The sequence below is a fragment of the Clavelina lepadiformis genome, chromosome 4 (genome assembly GCF_947623445.1).
Source record: "Clavelina lepadiformis chromosome 4, kaClaLepa1.1, whole genome shotgun sequence".
NCBI classification, from domain to species: Eukaryota; Metazoa; Chordata; class Ascidiacea; order Aplousobranchia; family Clavelinidae; genus Clavelina; species Clavelina lepadiformis.
This window is the reverse complement of record NC_135243.1, coordinates 16,556,541-16,575,821: the sequence shown is the minus strand read 5'-3', so window position 1 is coordinate 16,575,821 and position 19,281 is coordinate 16,556,541. Positions and strand designations below refer to the sequence as shown.

Below are 19,281 nucleotides of genomic sequence, written 5' to 3'. Positions count from 1 at the left end.
CGCAAATTGTCCATTGTTTATTCATTGTTACGTATTTAAATAACTCTTACAAAACACTTCCTCTTCATAAACGTGGTCTTTTCGAAGATTAACAGTTTGAATTTTAGGAATAGCCTACTGACATTCTTTAATACAAAAATGCCTAAGCAAGCTAAATCGTCTTCAGCAAAAGTTAGACAGATTTGTCGAGATTTTTCTGATGAATTGCAACTCCCGGGGGTGATTTAAGGTGCAATTTTTGCGAGGTTATAGTGAAGTGCGATAAAAAGTATTTTGTTGAAGGCCACAGGAAAAGTAAACACCATCAAGCTGGATTGAAGTAACAACAAGCATTCCCTGTTTAATTTGCTGTTTATTAGAATTTACCATGCGGAGAAAATCGAGGCAAAGTGCCCTTTTCACAAGGACAAAATAAAACAAGGTACCTAAATCTATCGCCAAAGAACACGACGCACTTTTTATAATCAATATAACACCTTGACTTTTCGACAAAATATTACGTTTGGGTCTGAAATCGACAAAATATTATGTTTGGGTAACTGGAGGAAGAACTGTGGCCTCTACAAATAAGCAATTTCGTTAGGTCAAAATAAAGTTAAAATTTGATAAAAATAAAGTCAAAAAATTTTTTTTTTAGGTCAAAATAAAAATGGCCCTAATTATAACACAAAGGCTTTTGCCTTTGGGCAAATCTTGCTGAATGTTACATCGCGCTCAGTAACACGTGAAACGGTAAAAGGGAAGATCGTAAACATTACAACAGTATATATATGTGGCAAACTAGTTCAATCGAGGAAATTTATCTGACGTCATTAGGGAAAACTCAAGTCTGGTAAACAACTGAATTACAAGATCCCAAATTAAATTCCAAACATCTCGAAAACAACTCGTGACTCGTGACGTAATCGTCACACAGTTACACAAGACCTACTTACACTAGGACATTTTGGAATCATGAGTGGACTTTCTTGAAGAAAAAGGAAACTTGGCCAGCACAGCAGAACAGCGTGATTGGAGCAATAAACAAAGTCAAATATGTAAACCGGCAAGAACCAAGGTAGATAGTAGCCTACTAACTTACTAAGGCATTACAATTTTCGTTTTCAACTGCAAATATAAGAGCGTCAACTAGCGACGAGAAAGAATTTCTTCAATGGCCGATAAACCAGGAAACAACAAGGGGAAAACCCACAATCAAGAAGTGATTTGATCTTGAAAAATGCTTATCTTGCTTATCCCCACAACTTTCACATTCTGTGTTGGCTTATGCAGTTTTGCGCAAGGCATAAACAGGCACAGTTGTTTTTTTGACGTAGGCTAGCAATAGAATGTTCCAGTTTGTGTAGATGATGTGAAAGTTGTAAGGCAAAGTAAGTTGTGAAGTGCAAAAATGATAAAGATATTTCCATCTGTTTCTGAACTGAGTGAACCTGCTTCAACTGCCATTGAAGAATGCGCCATATGCAGTAGGAAGTTTAAAGGCTCACCTGCATTACATATGCACATGTCAAAATCTCACAAAACAGTAAGTTGTATCACATATTAGACCATTATTTGTGTTAAACTTGGATAGGGCTAGTTTTTTAATATTGCTACGTCTGTACGTTCATGTCGTTTTTTTGTTAAATTTATGTAACTTGTTAAATTTTCCTCAATGGACCATCAGATCTCTATCATTGTTAAAAGTGTATTAAGTATAAATCATTATATAAACTCTGAGGTTACTTCTAATCTAGTAGTATGACCAATAAATTGATTTTATGCTGTTTAAATAAACCAAATTATGCCATTGATTTGAACATGAAAAAAAATGTTGATAATAGGATTGAATTATAATCAAAACATATTCATGAAATTACAAACCAATATGAGTTTCATAATTGATGTTCATGTTTTTACAAACATAATTTAATGTATGCATCTTCCAAAGTCTACCCTTGCATGTACCATTGCACCATTTAATAAAATAACTTTTAACTAAAACTTCTTAATAAATATAATGCTGCTTCTTAATCATTTACATTTCTGCATCATTGACAAAACATGAAAGAGATGATCTATATATGTTCTGTATTGCTAATGTTTTGTGTAACTGTTAAGATCAGTTCAGTTCTGCTCCAGTTGTCAACCCAATTGGAAGCATGGTAGTTTTAGATGATAAACTGTGCATGCAAAAGCACTTTAGCGTAACAGTGAACTTAAAGCTTCGATTCTTGGTTCATTTTTTATAAGTTGTTATTCAAACAATCAACTTTTTCTTGCTTGTTATAAATTGGCATGAAGATAAAAAAAGGTCAACATCCACGTTAATGAATCTTGTGTGTGCAGATGCCACATTTTTCACTATGGGGTGTCAATGCAACTAATTACAGGTTTGAAAATTCTTAATTACTAGCTGAGCCACTTTGGTTAAATTGGTATGGTTTCTCACACATCTTGACATCATCTAAAGTCGTCTACTGCCATGCATCTGAACCTTTTCTAATGCCTGGGAGCAAATGCATTTATATTTCAAATACATTTGCAGACTCCTTTCTTTTTAAATGTAAAAAAAATTGCTTTTACCATTTAAAAACTGTTAATCAGATTATGACAATACAAAGGAAGCAACTACTGACACAAGACTTGAGTAGTACTCATTTCAAGTACTTTACTTGAGTAAAGCAGCTCTGCTTCACATGCATATTATATATATAGGTAGTAACGTTATCCTTAAGTTTTTATGGGTTAAATAGGTCGAATGCAATATAACATAAATACCTTTTTGAAAAAAAGAAATAAAAAATGATTTTAAACATCGTTTACAGGAGGGTGCCACTCTTCAAAGAGTTTATTTTTGTCCAGTGAAAGAATGTATACATGGATTTGACTCAGACGAACCGTTTTTTACACTAAAAGGAATTAAGCAGGTTAGTGTGTCTTTGTTGCATAATATTTTATCTTTCATTGTATTGTCCAGTGTCATACATATAAGTTACACCTACACGTTACATTCATAGAAATGTTGGTGCAATACAAAGTAGATCTATAACTTAAATAAAATAGCTAGATACAACCGCTTTTTATTTTTGTAAGAATTTTAATGTTTTTACTTATGTTTTACTTTTTGCCAATTTTTTCGAACTGTTTGATACTTAAAAATAATATTTAAACTTCTGATAAAAGCAGAAAAGTTATGCAAGAGGTCTTTTTAATGTTTGAAGCTTTACAAAGCTGATTTATTTTTGCTAGTAAATGTTACATGCAATACTTTTATAGCATTACAAATTGGTTCATGGATTAGAGAATTTCAAATGTGGGCAATGTGAAAAAAAATTCAGGTCAAAACACAGACGTAACATTCATGAAAAGGATTGTGGAATAAAATATGTTTGCTCGTGTAATGTTGCATACACAACAAAAAGAGGCCTTCAAGATCATATCAAGAGGCAAAATCATAAACTACCGGAGTCATTGAAGTACATGCGCATTTATCAGTTATATATATATACACGGTATCATGTGTGGTATTAAATGTTGTCCCAGTTGAATTGTAAAGTAAAGTTCCATTTTATTATTTTAGATAAAACATAAAGTGAAAATAGATGGTTTTTGTAACTCTGCTTAAACTGTGTGAACTTATATATTGTATTTCATCATACAGATTCATCCTTGAACCAAAACATAAACTGGTAAAGAGAGTAAAATCACAAAGTCTCAAATACCAGGTACCCATGGCAATGAAGCCTGAATTACCAAAGATATGGAAGAAAAATCGACCTGTGCTTGCACCAAAGTCTCGTAGAATCATTGTAACTTCTTTCAAAGCTGACCAGCCCAATGGAACACTTGTTCTGGTTAAGCCGAGCAGTAGGTCTCAAGTGATCAAACTAGTTCCTGAAACTAGGACAATTGGTGTGCAATGTTCCTCAGGTCTTATTGAAAATGATAATGTCCAAAAGGAACTTGTTCTGATAACTGACAAACAAAATCAAGGCTTAATAAGTTCCAATGATCATCGGAATATACTTACTCAAACGGAGCAAGCGGGTGACGACTTGTCCTGGTTCAGTATCCAGGATGTTGAGAGGATGATGCTAGAATCAACAGCAACTCAAACGTATAACGTCGATCATCCTATTTCAGATGTAACAGACTCTTCACTTCACCATAGCAAAAATAACCACCAACTTGCTGTTAACAGAACACATATTAGTGATCTCGGTTTTCAAGAACAAGATGCCTCAAGTGTTTTTACACACATTGAAACACAAACTGATCTGCAGATAAACCTTTCAAACGTTGAAACACAGACCGTCCAACAAGACAACATACTACCAACCCTCACCATGTGTGATGCTGAAATGTCAACCTTAGATATTTTATTGAACAATACTGAAACACAAACTGACTTCTTGTTTTCACCATGGTCTGATGGTGAATTGGCTCATTCATATACACAAACACCAGATACTGATCTTCTTGCAGAGATCCTAGATGCAAAAACTGATTAGTTTTAAGTGAATGTGTTGTATGATTTTTCATACAAATATGCAATTGTTTTTCAAAACTTAAAATTCATTGTATCCTCCATTGATATCAGTTAGATAAATCACAGTACCAGAGCAAGGACTGGCAAAGAGTAAATCAAAGTTTGTAATTAAGCATGGCGATTGGCTGATTACATTGTATACTTTGTCTGCTATCACTACACTAATTGTTTTACACATCTGTCCAAATCCCTACTACTGCATCACAGATTTTGTCAAAGGCCCGTGGTTTGTTACTTCACATTATTCTCACCAGTTTCTTTTTAAATAACCCAAAAGCCCAATCCTTGTCTTACATGAATATTTTTCTTTGCACTGTATCCGAAACAGACCTCAGGCTTGAGTGTATGTGTGCACAGGATTGTTGATTTTGTTGTACATTGTATAGGTGGAACGTTATATTGAAAATATTTGTTAACTTTCGTCTGTTAGGGTTGGTGGATATTGTACAATCTTTTGTATGTAGGTAAATTCACTTTAATGACAGTGTACTGTAATAAATATCTAATTTTGATCATGTACGTTTATTTTTACGTGTTCTTCAAATGTGGTACAGTACCGGTGCTAAATTTCTGTCAACAATAAAATGTTATTGGTGACAGGACAAGACGTCAATACTACTGAAAGAGCAGTTCAATTTTCAAGTACTGATTTTGCAGTTTGAATTGGAATATGGAATAAGTACAGGACATCTAAGTACTGGGGAGTAAATCTGAGTAACCCAGTTAAATAAAGCAGCTCTGTTCATCACGTTTTATAAGTCGTTTTGGTATGCTGGTTATTCATGCGCACTTGTTTTTATTATTTCAGAAATTCAACAACAGTAACACTGCATTTTTTACAAAGCTTACAGCTAATGGAAGTGTTGAATGAGGCAGCTCGTACATTTCATATACTGTAAAGGCAAATGAGGATAAAGTTTGACATGTGTAAACAACAATAAACAACAAAGGGGAAAATCGTTATTTCATTTCTTTAAGTTTTTACTTTTACAACAGTGCTTAGAAGCAAGCCTAGCAAGGTATTTATTTATCGCCATCCAATATACCAGCAATGAATATCAGGGGATGTCTTTCAAAAAGACAAGGAAATGTGCATGCAGTAGAGAAAATACAATTCAGTTTGAAGCTTGTTGACTAGCTAACCGAACAGGTTTCATCGGTGGTAAATTTTATTGAACCTCCGAGCAGGCACTTCATGACACTCTGCATCATAAACCTAACTGAGGTTTCAGGAGGAAGGTTACAAAAGAGACCTATGTCATCGTTGACCTCATCATCAGCCGATGAAGATATATGTTCTTGAAATTGGTTATCCTAAACAATGAAGTACATTACACTTATATTCAGCTGATATTTCTCTTGCACCATGTTAAACTGATACATACCGTTTTGTACGATTCAATGGCAGAACGTACAACTGCATCAATATCAGTACAAGTTTGAAAGGAAAACTCCGGATTTCTTTCCAAAACCACAGCAGTCACCATGAGCATTTCAACAATTAAATGTCGGAACTCAGGTCTGTGCAAACCTTTGAACATCGCTTCAACTTTCTTCCACCATGCTACTTCGTTTTTACCTGTTAGTTAAAAGATGACAATCTTCGTTAGACTGCTGAAATTCTTATGATAACGTCCTACCAATGGTGCTTACTTTTTAGGATGAGGGAAACAAACTGCTATTATATATCTTATTAATAAACCAAAACCAGACTTTTTTTAAGAGTTTTTTTCATTACAGTAGGTGGAAGGAATTCTCCATGTTACATCGTACAATATTAAAACATATTAAGAAATGTTTTTAGTAAAACCAGTTTACCTACCCATATCAGATAATGTAGGTTGCTGGGGCAAATGATGACCGTTTATGACAAAACCTTCTGGGCTTCGTTCTAAGATTAGCCATACTTTGCTATAGAAGTCATACGGTGCCTGAACATAGGAGTAACTTTCTAATTAGCTGGCACCAAACTTGTAACATGTAATTGTAAATATTTCTGTTAACTAAACTCAAAATATTTGTGAACTCAACTCAATTAACTGTACAAAATTTGCTGATGTCACCCTATGTGCTATGTCAGGTAAAATTTGTCAAGGCATCTAACTTTAGCTTGATTTCTATTTTTTTCATGAAGTATAGTTTGTTATGAAAACATTCCTTTGTTTCTGTCAAACACTTATGCTGTTATGGTTATCCTGGTTAAACTGGTTCATTTTTGACAAGTAAGTTAAGTCAAATCATTCGAAAATGTGACTCGAGTCAAATATTTAGTTACATATAACTATGTAATACATATGTCATAAGTAAAATGTAAATACTTTATTCAAAGCTCCAGCAATTTGTTTCTTCTGGAGCCAGGTTAAATCTGAGTGTTTTTCCACGGTAAGTACATCGTGAAGAAGACACTTAATTGCACTTGGAGAAAGATCATGAATATCTTCACTTTGGACTTCTCCACCATCATCTGCATCATAACTACCATAATGCACATTGCGGTGCTTTAACAAAAGTCGCATAGCATGAGCTAGCCATCCGATCCTGACTTGGAGCATACCTTTAACAAAGTAAGGTTGGTTAAAATGCTTCGTGTTAAGTGTTTCTTGTTGCAGAGTTGGATCTCTTAGGTTGTATCTAACCATGAAATAATTTAGGCTGTTTGTTAATTGCAGCTCCAACATGTAAAACAAGTTCCTGCTGAAGGCAAGCATCGCGTTCATCATGAGGAGTGCACAGTGTGTATAGAATATCCTTGATTGTGGATGGAGGAAGAGGGTTGCTAATGACTACCTGTAAAGTGCAGGAAAATTTTCCATTACAAAAATTGAACTCACAAGTTAAAATGCTAAAGGATATACCTGTAAATACGTATACCAGATATTTTATTGGGAACATACAACGTTAAACTCATAGCTTAAGAGGTACGTGTGTTAGCTTGGATTAGTAAAATAAGTAATTAAAGATATCTTATAGATTAGCTTTTTGGTGTATGAATATTTAAACGCGTTTAAAAAATGCTCACTTCTTCATGTCCAAACACACCAAGCGTGACGTGCTTGTCATGGACTAACACAGAAGTAATTGATGGGGCTAGACTGTCAACTACCTTGTGACATAAGCTGGCTGAATAACGAACCAAACTCCAAAGCTTTTGCTGAGCAGCTTTCCTATAACAGATTCAAGTATGACTACTGTATGAAAAGCCAATCACCAAGCTTATACAAAGTAAAAAGAGCACACAGTTCATTTTTAACCCGAGATCAAAACTAACCTGCATAGTTTGTTAAGGCGATCATAGCAAGTTCCATTTCCAGTATCAAAGTGTAAACCCTCTCTTTTGCTAAGCTCACCAAACAAAAGAGCAAGGGAAGCACCAGAATGGAAATCACGCAAGTGTGCAACTATGTCGTCTGTTGATCGTGAGCGAAATGCATTTGCTCTTTGCAACTCCTTAAAGATCACCATCAATCTCAGAATTAATGTATGCTAATATACCATACATGTTTAGAGGATATAAAAATACAATCATGTTACTGACCTCATCAAAATCCTCAGATATTTGTGTAAGATTTGAAAAAGAACTTGCAGTTCGTTTCAATATGCAAACTTCTCCATCAAAAGATGAATCCTTGCCAGTAAATGGTTGTATTATGTCTTGTTCCATTGTACAAAGGTTATCTTGCCTGTGTACATGTTATTTATGCAAATAAAATGTTATATTAAATTGAGTACATGTTATTTATGCAAATAAAATGAACCTTAAGTATTAAAAGCATACCAACAAGCAGACAAGTATGATCGTATTGCTTTATTGCTGTTTTACATTATAGCTACAAAATTATGTATATTGATATTGCATAATAATTAACTATACAATAATTAAAAGAATTATGTGCTCAGATTTTAATTCGGTACATTGATCCAAACCTAGCGAATTCGAGATTTTCAACCACAGACGATCCAATAAACGATTGCACCCTTCCAAGACATACCTTTATCCCCTCCCATACACCTTTCTTAAATGCACTGAGTACCTGAAGTAAAATATGTTGATATCGAATAAAATAATGTTAGAATCACTATTGATAGTAAAAATAAATGGTTTACGAAGTTGAGCATACACATTCATATGTTACTAATAGAAAATTGCCAAAATATTAAATTCAACTTTTATTACAATGAAGAAATATTCAGGATTATTACAGCGGAAACAAACAGTACTTTTTCCAAGGTCGTTTACCTAACAACCCATGTAGCTTGTAAACAGTACACTGAAGTGATAGAAACTTTGAGAGATTGAGAAAGTAATAATAATCTTTAGTGTCTGACACATACAACTGGTGTATTTCAGAAATGTAAGTTTTAAGGTTCATCTACCTCTAACATAGGACCCCGTCGATTTTCTTCAATAACATCTTCTCTAAGTAGAAAAATAAACAAGGGCCTCATTGGCATTCGCCAATAACTGCTCACAAACTGCAGAGAATGTTGTAATTCATCGATTAAAGTTTGGGTGTCAAATGCCATGTAAAAGTCCCCGATATCAAACATTAGAGGATAACATACTACAGTGCGGCCATGAACACTGTAAAAACGTAAGCACAACGATAAACATTATTCTGTACAATCGAAGTAAATTTGAAACAGATAAGCAAACAATATTCATTGTGTTCAGTTAATGTTTCCAAGGTTTCAACAAGTCAATTGTATTTGCTAAAAAACTCAGAGTAAGTTACAGAAAACATTTGCCTGAAAAAAAGCCTGTTAACTCAATACTGAAAAAAAATCATTGAATAGCTTTAAATAATTAAAATTTGAATTATTTGAAGCCGATAAAACATTTACAAGTATGTGGTGGAGTTTTGCATTGTTACAGCTATACAAAACTAATGCTGTATCTGAAATATATCAAGTTAAATATTATATATCAGTAACATTTCAAAAATGCTCTGTGCACCTGTAAATTTTACAAGTTCCCAATGCTCCTATTGGACGTTTTGGTCTACCAGACAAACCTAATTTATCATTTGCCCCAAGATGAAGATAAACTTTAAGCAGTTCCTGTGAAGGCCATATTTCTATTGGTTCAACCTGCTGGGGAGTTTGTGTTGCGAAGCCATATGTTGATAATATGGTTTGAAGATGTTTACTCTCAGCGATCAAGGAAACCTGAAATTTTTAGTGCACCATTTTAAAAGGGAAAATTTCCTTTTTTCTTGCTTATGAGTACCAGTAGTGACTCAGTTGTTTTAAATTTTTTTGTTTTAAAGTTAGTTTTAAAGCAGAATGCTAATAAAAAACTTGTCTTAATATCATGCATTTCATTAAGATTTGAAAAATTGGTTTATTGTAGTGCTGGCAAATGAGATAACTGTATGTCAACTGAGTTCACTTATTACATACTTGTATTATAGTGTCACTGACGACCCCAGAAAACGTTGAATACCTCATGCTCACTTTATGCCTTTCAACCATGGGAAGATATCTTTTAATTGGATCAAGGTCATGTGCTGTTATTAAGCCATCTGTCAACAAGCTAGCAAAGATATAAATGATGGATAACTTTCTGTCACTTAACAAAATATATTCAAATATGCTGTATTGCCATGATTAGTTAAAACACTGAAAATGAAAATAAATTTAAAATCAGACACTAGACACAGCACTTACTTGCAAATGGTAAATACAGCTTGACCCCAAAGAAACACAGGAGGTTCTTCAAAAAGAGTAAAACTGGATTCCCTTTCCATACTTCCTGGTGCAGATCGTTCCATTTCCAAATTTTCTTTTGATACATAATAGAAACGAGGAAGGATTTTGAGATTGTTGTGTCTTTCAACTAATAAAGGCTTCAATTTTTCCGAATATTCGTTCACCTAAAACAGTCGAAATGTGTTTCACTCACAAATAACATCAACAAAAATGAATTTTATAACTCAAAATTACTTGAAGTTGAAAGTTAAAAAAACTCTGCCCTTAACGCAAACCTGTTTTTGATTGTCATTTATGATGCCATCAATTATCAAATAAACAAAAAATATTGGCCATTCACACTCAATCTCATTAAACATTTTGATCTCAGCTGGCTGGTAATGTTGTCGACTCCTGTCCTCATCTGCAGTCATGTACCCATCTCCCTGCATTTGCATAAGAAATGTTTTGTATGAAAAATTACAAAGTTAACACAGTTGTTCTGTTAATAAGTACCTTAAATATGTCTTTATCAAGTATAATAAATAACTTAAACCTTGAAACGTTTCATGCCATAGCGGCCTTCCAACTTTGAAATAATTTTTTGCAATGTGGCCAGTCTCAGACTTTCTTTATCAACAGCAAAAAAAGGAAAAGATACAGTTGGGATTAGGGCAGAATCTGCACAAAAGAAATGAAACTGTCATAAAACGAAAAGATTTACAAATGTAAAGCCTGAACAACTTGGTGTTCATAAATTATACGACATAATACATATAACTAGTAATACCTTTACTTACCAGAAATTATTGCTACACAATATATTGGAACTGATGCTATCAGTAATCTGTTGCTTAGTAATTAAAAAAAGATGCTTCCAGTGACATAAAAAAATGGTGGACTGGCATGGTATGGGGTATGCTATGATAATAATCTTTATCCTCGAGCTGAGGAAAGTCTTTGGATGACTTAAACTCGTTGATTGATGAGGCGTTAATTCTTTTATCACCCAAGCCCCAGTTACCACATTAGCCTTTGGGCAGTTCCAACTGACTTACAAATTTTTTATTTTTTATATTGTATTGCCCAAATTTGAAACTGTTCACCAAGACCACTGAACAGGTGCAAGCATCGTTAAGGCCTTGCTCAAGGACATTACAACGCAGTGCCAATTGGCATTGACATGTGCCACTTTACAGACTTCCTGGTGATGTCGCAAATTAAAAATTAGCATCATTTTACCTAGGTATACAGCAACATCACACCACAGCCTACCTGCACTTTTAGAATTTGATTCTCTGGGCAAGAGTGAATCCATGACTGTTCTGTTTCTGTTGTGGGCATCGATATCAACCCATAATACAGACCAGGGGGCGCCTTTTTTAGTTCCAAACAAGTTAAATCCATTTGCTGACTCTAAAGCTGCTTTTGCAGCTCCAATTGAACTAGAATGTAATTCACAGCTTCCATTGTTGTATTTACTTCCTCGCTCCCACATTCCAAAATCTGGTACTCTTAAAATTCAAAACCATTCAGCTTCAGATAACTTGCATGAGGCCATCACAAGATTGCAGTATCAGTGAGTTTAATTTCAATTATTAATTGTATCTCTAATTTTTAAAATTTTGTAGTTTTTCTTTAAATTTCCTAAAATAAAGTAAGCAGTTGCATTTCCATCAGCATTTTCGGGTTATAGTATCTTACCGGTAAGATCTTTCCAAATAATAAATCAAATTTTGAACAAAAGCCACTTCATCTGTATTGAAGACTATTTGTAAACCAGACGCTGTCATTTGAACCAGATACAACACAAAGAGAGCGACCACATCCAGTTGTAAATGGTGATAGGGTTGTGATATGGCATCTCCAGACCAGGTGTCAAACTTGCTATGAAGAGCTGCGTCCATTTTTTGTGTTGACTTGAATGTTTCCACCTAAAGATAAGCAAATATTAGTCATAAATTTGATTTCCAGAACAATTGGTCTTGAACTCCTTGATAAAGAAACATGAAACATTTTAAACTATTTCAGTTCCAGATATTCGAATTTGTCGATTAAATTGGTGACAAATTACCACAAAAATGTTCCTAAGGGATCAATAATAAAGGCATCAGTTAAAGTGTGTTTTTGCAGTACAGTAGATTCTTTTTGAATAAAAGATTAAAGCTTGTTTGACCTTAAAGTAATATTATACAAGTAGTATTTAGTAGTTTTATATTATTGTAAAAGTAGTATTATTTTATTTAACAACAAGAATCAACTTAAAGTTGATCAACATTGTTGAAGTTACAATGAACAATTTAGGCGATAATAGGTGATTCACTTAGAGCGGTGACAGTGAAGTCACTTCAAGTTATCGAAAAGTTCCGAAATGAATCGAGTTGATTTTCATTGTACACATTTAAGCATAAAAAATGTCAAAACAATTTTTGCAATGTACAGTAAACCCTGCTTTTATAGAGCAAACCATTTATTGAAGCAGTTTTCGTGGATTCAGAATAAACAATGATTTTCCTCTTATAAATTAATCGCTTTGTAGAGCAAACCAACACTTATTAGAGCAAAGTGTCAGATGCTAACATATGTTTGGCATGAAAAGTGGTTGAAAAGTGTCACTGGCTGTCAAAGCTTGATGTCACTTAGAGCAGTTTGACTTGTAGCAACATGCGTTTAAATCGAAAAGTGGTCCTTATTGTCAGAACATGATGGCACTGTGCAAATTCTTTTATTCCTGAACACTGAATAGGAGCTGGATTGCCACAAATTCAATAAGAATAAACACACTCTGATAACGAAACTTGTGTGGCTTTGTTTTTATACAGTCACTTTTGTAGTTAAAATTGCTTAAATCCTTCGTTAGAGAAACTGCTTATTAGAGCAGGTTTTGCTATCCCCAAGGGTGCTCTATTAAGGTTTGTTTACCATAATGTCACAATTTATTTATTGCTCACAAGTTGTCCCAGACTAAGCAAAGCACTGTAAGCTAAACACAGAATTCCAATATAAGTTATAAGACACATGACTCAAATTGTAACTCACCATCCAAAGATGATTTAAAAGAAGTATTTATAATTAATGCTTCAAATTAACTAATGTTAAAATTTTTAATGTCCTTTCTGAACTATTGATGAACTACTGTATCAGTAAAACGAGTAGTAGTCAACTTCAAAAGTGTTCAAACCTTGTCAGCTTGCCGCATATAGCAGTACAAGATCCCTCTCATGCATTTCACTGCAGAATGTTCCAACTCGTATGTTCTTCCTTTGTCATCATCTACTCTGTAAATAAATCCAGTTTGTTCTTGAATTCAACCTTGAGTAACTAAAATTCTTGAAGTGAAGGGCAAGTCCAAAAATAAATTGGCCTTAAACCAATGAGTATCTTTACTGACAACAACCCTTTGACTTTAGGCAAACTTCTTTTTGGACTTGCCCCTCACTTTAACCATATTCCAACTATGACATAACTAAACCAATCACAAAATAAGTGTTTAAAGCTATTACACAGGCAGATTACCCATACAAAACCTATTCAAAAGTATTCATTTGTTTGCACAATTTCTTTCAAACTTGATTTAAACCATTGGAGTGTTACAAAAATACAAAGAAAGTTTAGCAAACATGATAATAAAAATAACACACACTGCAATAATCAATAAGCTATCTATATGAATTTTATATCTCAGTACACTGCTTTGCAAAATAGGCCAGTTATAAAACCATATCATTTATACATAAACAACATGGAAAGATAATAACACACCCTAAAAATTCTTTGAAATATTAATGCTAATAATAATAATTAATTCAGTGTAATCTGAACATTATCCATGAAATATCCGTGATCTAACGACAATATAGTGACAAGCAAAGCGGCAACTATGGGAGCAAAAGAAACAAAAATCCATTTCATAAATTATTTCATTAAACAAAAATGCTTAGGAAGTTAAATACATGAAGAACTCTCAAGGTATGATATATAACAAATAAATATTAAATTTTAACAGACACACCTGCGATATGCTAAGGCCAATGCCCACACAGCAGCACTGCAGTAGACACTGTCTCGTATATATGCTTCACTATTACATGAAAACAATCCTGTTGAAGAGCTTTGGCATGGCAAAAGTAATCTATTCAAACAAGAAACAATTAGCTAACTAATCCCATGATTCTGGCAAAGGTTAAGCTTCCAATTTCAAAAGTTTCAAGACGTTGTTTCGGCAGCCTAAAATAATACAAAATGTCCCAAACAACAGAAGTTTTTAATAAATTGTGAACATTAGAAGACTGGCAGTGCCGCACTTGTTGATTAAATGAAAGTTGTTAAGCTAACACATACACGAAGCTAAAATATTTGTATCTTCATGTAGTTTGTAAACAAAAATGGCTCCTCACAATCAAAGTTATTTAAGGAATGTATCGGACACAAACCTCCCCATTGTTAAGTGTTCTTACGAACTAGAGCTTACTCCCAGATTTACCGAACATTAGGTTTTTGTGCAAATAAACAACATGTATGTGGTATATTGTTGTCGGAGAATTCTTTTCAAAGCAACTTATTCTATTTATATTGCTCTGTAAAGATTGCTGTCAATCACTGTACACTTAGTTATTTCCACAGGTATTTTTGTGGTTGGTGGTTGTTTTTGACACTTAACATTGGTAATAGTTAGTTTTTCTTTTGTGGTAAAAAACAAAAAGTGAAAGTTACTAAACGAGAAATATATGAAAAATCTGTACTAAACCATGTAACAGATAATTGATCAAGAAGCACGAAAAACGGTTAATAAATGAAATATGCAATTATGCATGTTTATTGTGTAGCACTGTATCCTATGCGGTAAAAATGTACATATATACTGAGGATAACCTTAATATAGTCTACAGTATAAGAGAGAGTTCCTTACTGGAAAGTTTGAATTAATTTGAACAATTCAGGATGATTAGGCGCTAATTTTCTGGCACAGAATTGTCATTTTGCCCTAAATTCCATAGTATAAGGTCTATATATGGACGTTGGTGTGGTGCAAATTTAGCATTACATTTGTTGGCATATTTATACAGTGCACTGAAAGTAAACTTTCCAAAACGGCTGGAGATTTTTCATATTTCCACATCCCTAGTCACTTGTTAAGTTGTTCTAAATTTGGTGTTATCATGCAAAGACCAACACTGCCCTACTGGAAAGTTTGTATGACATATAAAATTTCTTCAGCACAGAAATTTGACTTCTGTGCCAATTTCCTGGCACAGAATTGCAACGTTACGCCCGTTTCATGCAAAGATAAGCTTATAAGATAAACAAAGACATGCACAGACAAAAAATCTTTAATTTCAAAAATTCTTATGCATGGAAAATACAAGCTAGCAAAAAATTGAATTTGAGGGTACCTTTTTAATGCTACATAGTATTCATCCAACTTTTTCTGAGTTTCATCATACAAATTGCTTTCGCTGCTGCCATCTGCAGAAGCAGAACTTTCATCAACGCTTTCAAAAAACATTGTTGTTATTTGTCAAGCCTGTATTAATTACGACGATTTCAAGAAACAGATGTAGGAACACTTAATTATTACATTCTTGCAAACTGCAGGTTTTCTCTTTGGTACGCTTCGCTCCAAGCCAAGCCTACTGCAATGTATGCTGATAAACACAATGCATCACCGTTCCTTTTTTCTTCATGTTGAAATTGTAGTCACCGAAGCATTATTACAAGTAGAATAATCCGAAGAATAATTTAAAGAATGATATTTTAGTTATTTTTTATTGTGAGTATAATTCTTCAAGCTTTATGTATTTGTATGTTTTTTTTGCTATACTCTTTATATTTTTTATGTACAGAGATTTCTTATGAGGACGGATAGTTGGTTCACTGACCATTACGGTAAAAAAAATCAAATAAAAAGCAATCTATTACGAGGAATCCCCTAACCTGAAAGTTCTTTCTCGCCAAGGATATTGGTTTTTGTAATTACTCAATTACCTACCATTGGACATTAACCTACCGTATGTAAGAAAGTAAACCATGTTTCAATGCTGTACTGTCTTCATTGGGTATATTTTGTGGTTTTAATGCTTTTTATTGCGGGATAATTTTGCATAGACAGACCATCAGTTATATATAGTTGCAGAAGTTATGCTTTTTTCGTGCAATGTACATGAACTTGTGTAATGTGTAAATGTTCCTATTTTAGGATAAAACTGCGGTTCAGGCGAACAAGATAAGCTTACATGACTTACTTGACGAACTCAAAGCCCATGGATTTTTTGCCAACAAATTAGTTTTTTGTATAAATGACAAACGATTGTAATTTTGAATTTAGAATAAATTAAGTCCCATTAACAGAAAATGTCTGATCTTGAAGAATCCATTAACCCGAAAGAAAAACTACTGGAAAACCAAAGAAAGGAGAAGAAAGAGTTTCAAGGTTTGTTAAAAATAATTTAAATTATATATTTTGAAGTTGTTTTAAGTCTAATACAATTTAAAATTTGTGTATGCAGTTAGTTCCATCGTTCATGAACTTCCCCTTTTTCTAATTTATACATGTTTCATGTTTGCTGACACAAACTTGATTGTATAAATTTTGTATTATCTGGTTGCATGTCGTAACAGAATTTGCCAAAATTGTTATTTATATTTTTTAGCGAAAATTCAAGCAATAAAAAAATCTATACCTAACGGGAATAAAGCTCGTGCAAAGGAAGCCAAAAAAACAATTGAAGCTTTGCAAAATGAATTAAGGTTGAAACATGAAAAAGAACTTTATGAAGTAAGAAGCATTTTGGATTTTTAATAATCTTAACAAGTAAAACAAAAAATTCAAATATACAGAGAAATTTAAAAGATGCATATTTATAAACAACATTCATACTCATAACTCAAAAATGTATATATGCGTAAAATTCTTAAAAGCCGCATCTTTCCTAAAATTTGTTGCGGTAGTTTTTAGTAAAAATTTGAAATACAATTGACTGTGCTTTTTTCAATGTAGCTTGAAAAGAACAATGCTGTTGATGGAATTGCCTGTCAACTAGCGGAGTCAAACATAACGGAACAGTCTAAATCAGAACAGCCTGCAAGAATCAGTAAAGCTCAAAAACGTCGAGTAAGTTGCGTGCTAAGCTAATATTAAAAGGGCTTCTATATGCTTGCTGGAAGTAATTCTCCATTTTAAATCACTAGGTGAAAAAAACTGCAAAAGCTAAAGAAATAGCTGCAAGACTTGATGAGGCAGAGGCTGATTATTGTAAGACAGAAAGGTATAAAGAAGAAACTTCAATAAAAAATAAGTTGAAAGAAATGGGTCTGGTCATTAAAGCAGTAAGTAATTGGTTTGTTGGCTGAAAGTGTGTTAAATATTTATTGTTTTAATCTTTACCACAAAGTACTAAAAGTGGATCAGTAATTTTTCTGTAAATTTTTACTTTCTTTATATTCTTACCATGTTAAACTTTAAAGCATGCTAGAATACATGACATGTTTACGTTATTGGTATTTATATATTTTTTCTTGAAAGTATTACCTTTTTTCTCAAACAGATTAATCCTGATGGAAACTGCATGTATTCTGCAATACAAGTGCAACTAGATGTTAGTCTATCTATTCAGGAACTTCGAGAGAAAACTGCTTCACATATAAGATCACATAAAGACCACTTCATACCATTCCTGGCTAATAAAACTACAGGAGATAAGTTAAGCGATGGTGAGTGGATATGGTGTTTGATTCAAATCTGAAATGATGTGGCTCCAATATTATTTTTACTGTAAAGTGAACTATAATACTCTAGTGCTAGTTTTTGCTTGAAACTTTTTTAAATTCTCACTCTGGTGTGTGAAGATGAATTTGAAGATTATTGTTTGGAAATTGAGGAACCTGCTACGTGGGGAGGTCAGCTTGAACTCCTGGCTCTTTCTGAAGTACTCCATATTCCAATTCATGTTATACAATCCTCGACACCAGTAACAATACTTGGAGAAGAACATACCTCAAAGCCTATTATCTTGACGTAAGTAAATATGGCAAAATAGTGTGTATAAAATTCAATGGTATATAGTGGATAAACGTTAAATTGCTGTAATTTTGTATGGTATGCCATTTTTTTATCACGTCGCACGTTCTCTGTTTAAAACTGTCTGTGGTTTCAGGTTTCACAGACACGAACTGGGTCTCGGAGAGCATTATAATGCAGCTGTGGAACAAGTTAATCAAGATGAGGTCATAAGATAATATTCTGTTAACTATCCAGTTTTGAACCGATGTTTGCTAATTTAATACTTATTTAAGCACTCGTCAAACTCTTTTAGGCTTTAAGTTGTAAGTTCACATATATTATTGCTGCAATTTTTCACATATCTGTATTTTAGTTGATGACAAGTGTAGACCTGTTAATCTCGGTGACAGCATAGACCTGTTAAGTTTCTTCACACATGTTAAGACAATTATTTGTCAAAGCAGTATTGGGCATTAAGTCAACATTGGTTGTACTAGAAATATATTTGAAATAAAGTACCTTGCTAGCTTTTAATCACCAAGAGTGAACACTTCTGGTGACCCAGGTATGGAACAATGTTGACTTCAATATAGCTTTTATTGAATGCATGAAAAACAATACTAGCGAGAAAAAGTGAATCATTTATTTCACATTAGTTAACGTACATGTAAATAATCGCATGATTTTATTGTTCATTGCTACGTACTGCTGCTGTTTCACTTAAAACCTTGTTTAATCTTTATTTGATCATGTTGACCCAACTTTTTGGTGGTTAGTCTAAAAAAGATTGTCAAGGGACTTTGAATTAAAATTTATTTTAAAAGCGCTTATTTCTTTGCTTGACATAAGCACGCAAATATGCGGCTTAAGAACATCTTTTTAGAGGTCTCTCAGACTTGCAAAAACCGCTAGTCTATTGATGACTTCAAAATTACTGTATTTACACTGAAGACAGACTGTAGGAAAAACTATTCAGTTTTACAATCTCGTCTGCATTCCTGATAGAAATAACAGTACGCAAAACGAATAACCACAAAAGGCTTGTGTATAGAAACAAGCACTC

General features: G+C 33.5%; 3 protein-coding genes across 4 annotated transcripts; 2 read left to right on the top strand and 1 right to left on the bottom strand.

The window, feature by feature from the left end:
* Positions 1–664: 664 nt before the first annotated feature.
* LOC143453553 (uncharacterized) lies at positions 665–5,220 on the top strand. The gene is made up of 4 exons (XM_076954938.1): positions 665–1,525; positions 2,808–2,909; positions 3,259–3,458; positions 3,644–5,220. The coding sequence occupies exons 1-4, from the start codon at positions 1,391–1,393 to the stop codon at positions 4,491–4,493; spliced, it is 1,287 nt and encodes a 428-aa protein (XP_076811053.1). The 5' UTR covers positions 665–1,390; the 3' UTR covers positions 4,494–5,220.
* Positions 5,221–5,286: 66 nt separating this feature from the next.
* Positions 5,287–15,934, bottom strand: LOC143453551 (phosphorylase b kinase regulatory subunit beta-like). Of its 2 annotated transcripts, XM_076954935.1 has the most exons (21): positions 15,798–15,934; positions 15,613–15,685; positions 14,232–14,351; positions 13,401–13,497; positions 11,924–12,153; positions 11,495–11,733; positions 10,776–10,900; positions 10,516–10,665; positions 10,199–10,404; positions 9,932–10,064; positions 9,486–9,697; positions 8,906–9,113; positions 8,456–8,562; positions 8,067–8,211; positions 7,800–7,978; positions 7,551–7,695; positions 7,168–7,318; positions 6,850–7,085; positions 6,354–6,462; positions 5,917–6,110; positions 5,287–5,845 (listed from the first exon to the last, which is right to left on the bottom strand). In XM_076954935.1, the coding sequence occupies exons 4-21, from the start codon at positions 13,440–13,442 to the stop codon at positions 5,666–5,668; spliced, it is 2,991 nt and encodes a 996-aa protein (XP_076811050.1). In that variant the 5' UTR covers positions 13,443–13,497; positions 14,232–14,351; positions 15,613–15,685; positions 15,798–15,934; the 3' UTR covers positions 5,287–5,665. The 2 variants fall into 2 exon arrangements, with proteins under 2 accessions (XP_076811050.1, XP_076811049.1); XM_076954934.1 differs by having other exon boundaries at positions 15,613–15,911.
* A 464-nt stretch (positions 15,935–16,398) lies between these two features.
* LOC143453555 (deubiquitinase OTUD6B-like) lies at positions 16,399–19,044 on the top strand. The gene is made up of 7 exons (XM_076954939.1): positions 16,399–16,649; positions 16,870–16,994; positions 17,217–17,330; positions 17,408–17,545; positions 17,764–17,929; positions 18,065–18,233; positions 18,373–19,044. Exons 1-7 carry the CDS (start codon positions 16,571–16,573, stop codon positions 18,452–18,454), a joined length of 873 nt encoding a protein of 290 aa, XP_076811054.1. The 5' UTR covers positions 16,399–16,570; the 3' UTR covers positions 18,455–19,044.
* The last annotated feature ends 237 nt before the right edge of the window (positions 19,045–19,281 follow it).

Coding starts and splice junctions, on each gene's coding strand:
- LOC143453553 (XM_076954938.1), top strand. CDS start 1,391: ATGATAAAGATATTTCCATCTGTTTCTGAACTGAGTGAACCTGCTTCA. Junction 1,526..2,807: donor TGTCAAAATCTCACAAAACA/GTAAGTTGTATC, acceptor CATCGTTTACAG/GAGGGTGCCACTCTTCAAAG. Junction 2,910..3,258: donor CACTAAAAGGAATTAAGCAG/GTTAGTGTGTCT, acceptor ATACTTTTATAG/CATTACAAATTGGTTCATGG.
- LOC143453551 (XM_076954934.1), bottom strand. CDS start 15,725: ATGTTTTTTGAAAGCGTTGATGAAAGTTCTGCTTCTGCAGATGGCAGC. Junction 14,352..15,612: donor TACTATGTAGCATTAAAAAG/GTACCCTCAAAT, acceptor TTGTTTGAATAG/ATTACTTTTGCCATGCCAAA. Junction 13,498..14,231: donor TTGGCCTTAGCATATCGCAG/GTGTGTCTGTTA, acceptor ATTTATTTACAG/AGTAGATGATGACAAAGGAA.
- LOC143453555 (XM_076954939.1), top strand. CDS start 16,571: ATGTCTGATCTTGAAGAATCCATTAACCCGAAAGAAAAACTACTGGAA. Junction 16,650..16,869: donor GGAGAAGAAAGAGTTTCAAG/GTTTGTTAAAAA, acceptor TATATTTTTTAG/CGAAAATTCAAGCAATAAAA. Junction 17,930..18,064: donor AGGAGATAAGTTAAGCGATG/GTGAGTGGATAT, acceptor TGGTGTGTGAAG/ATGAATTTGAAGATTATTGT.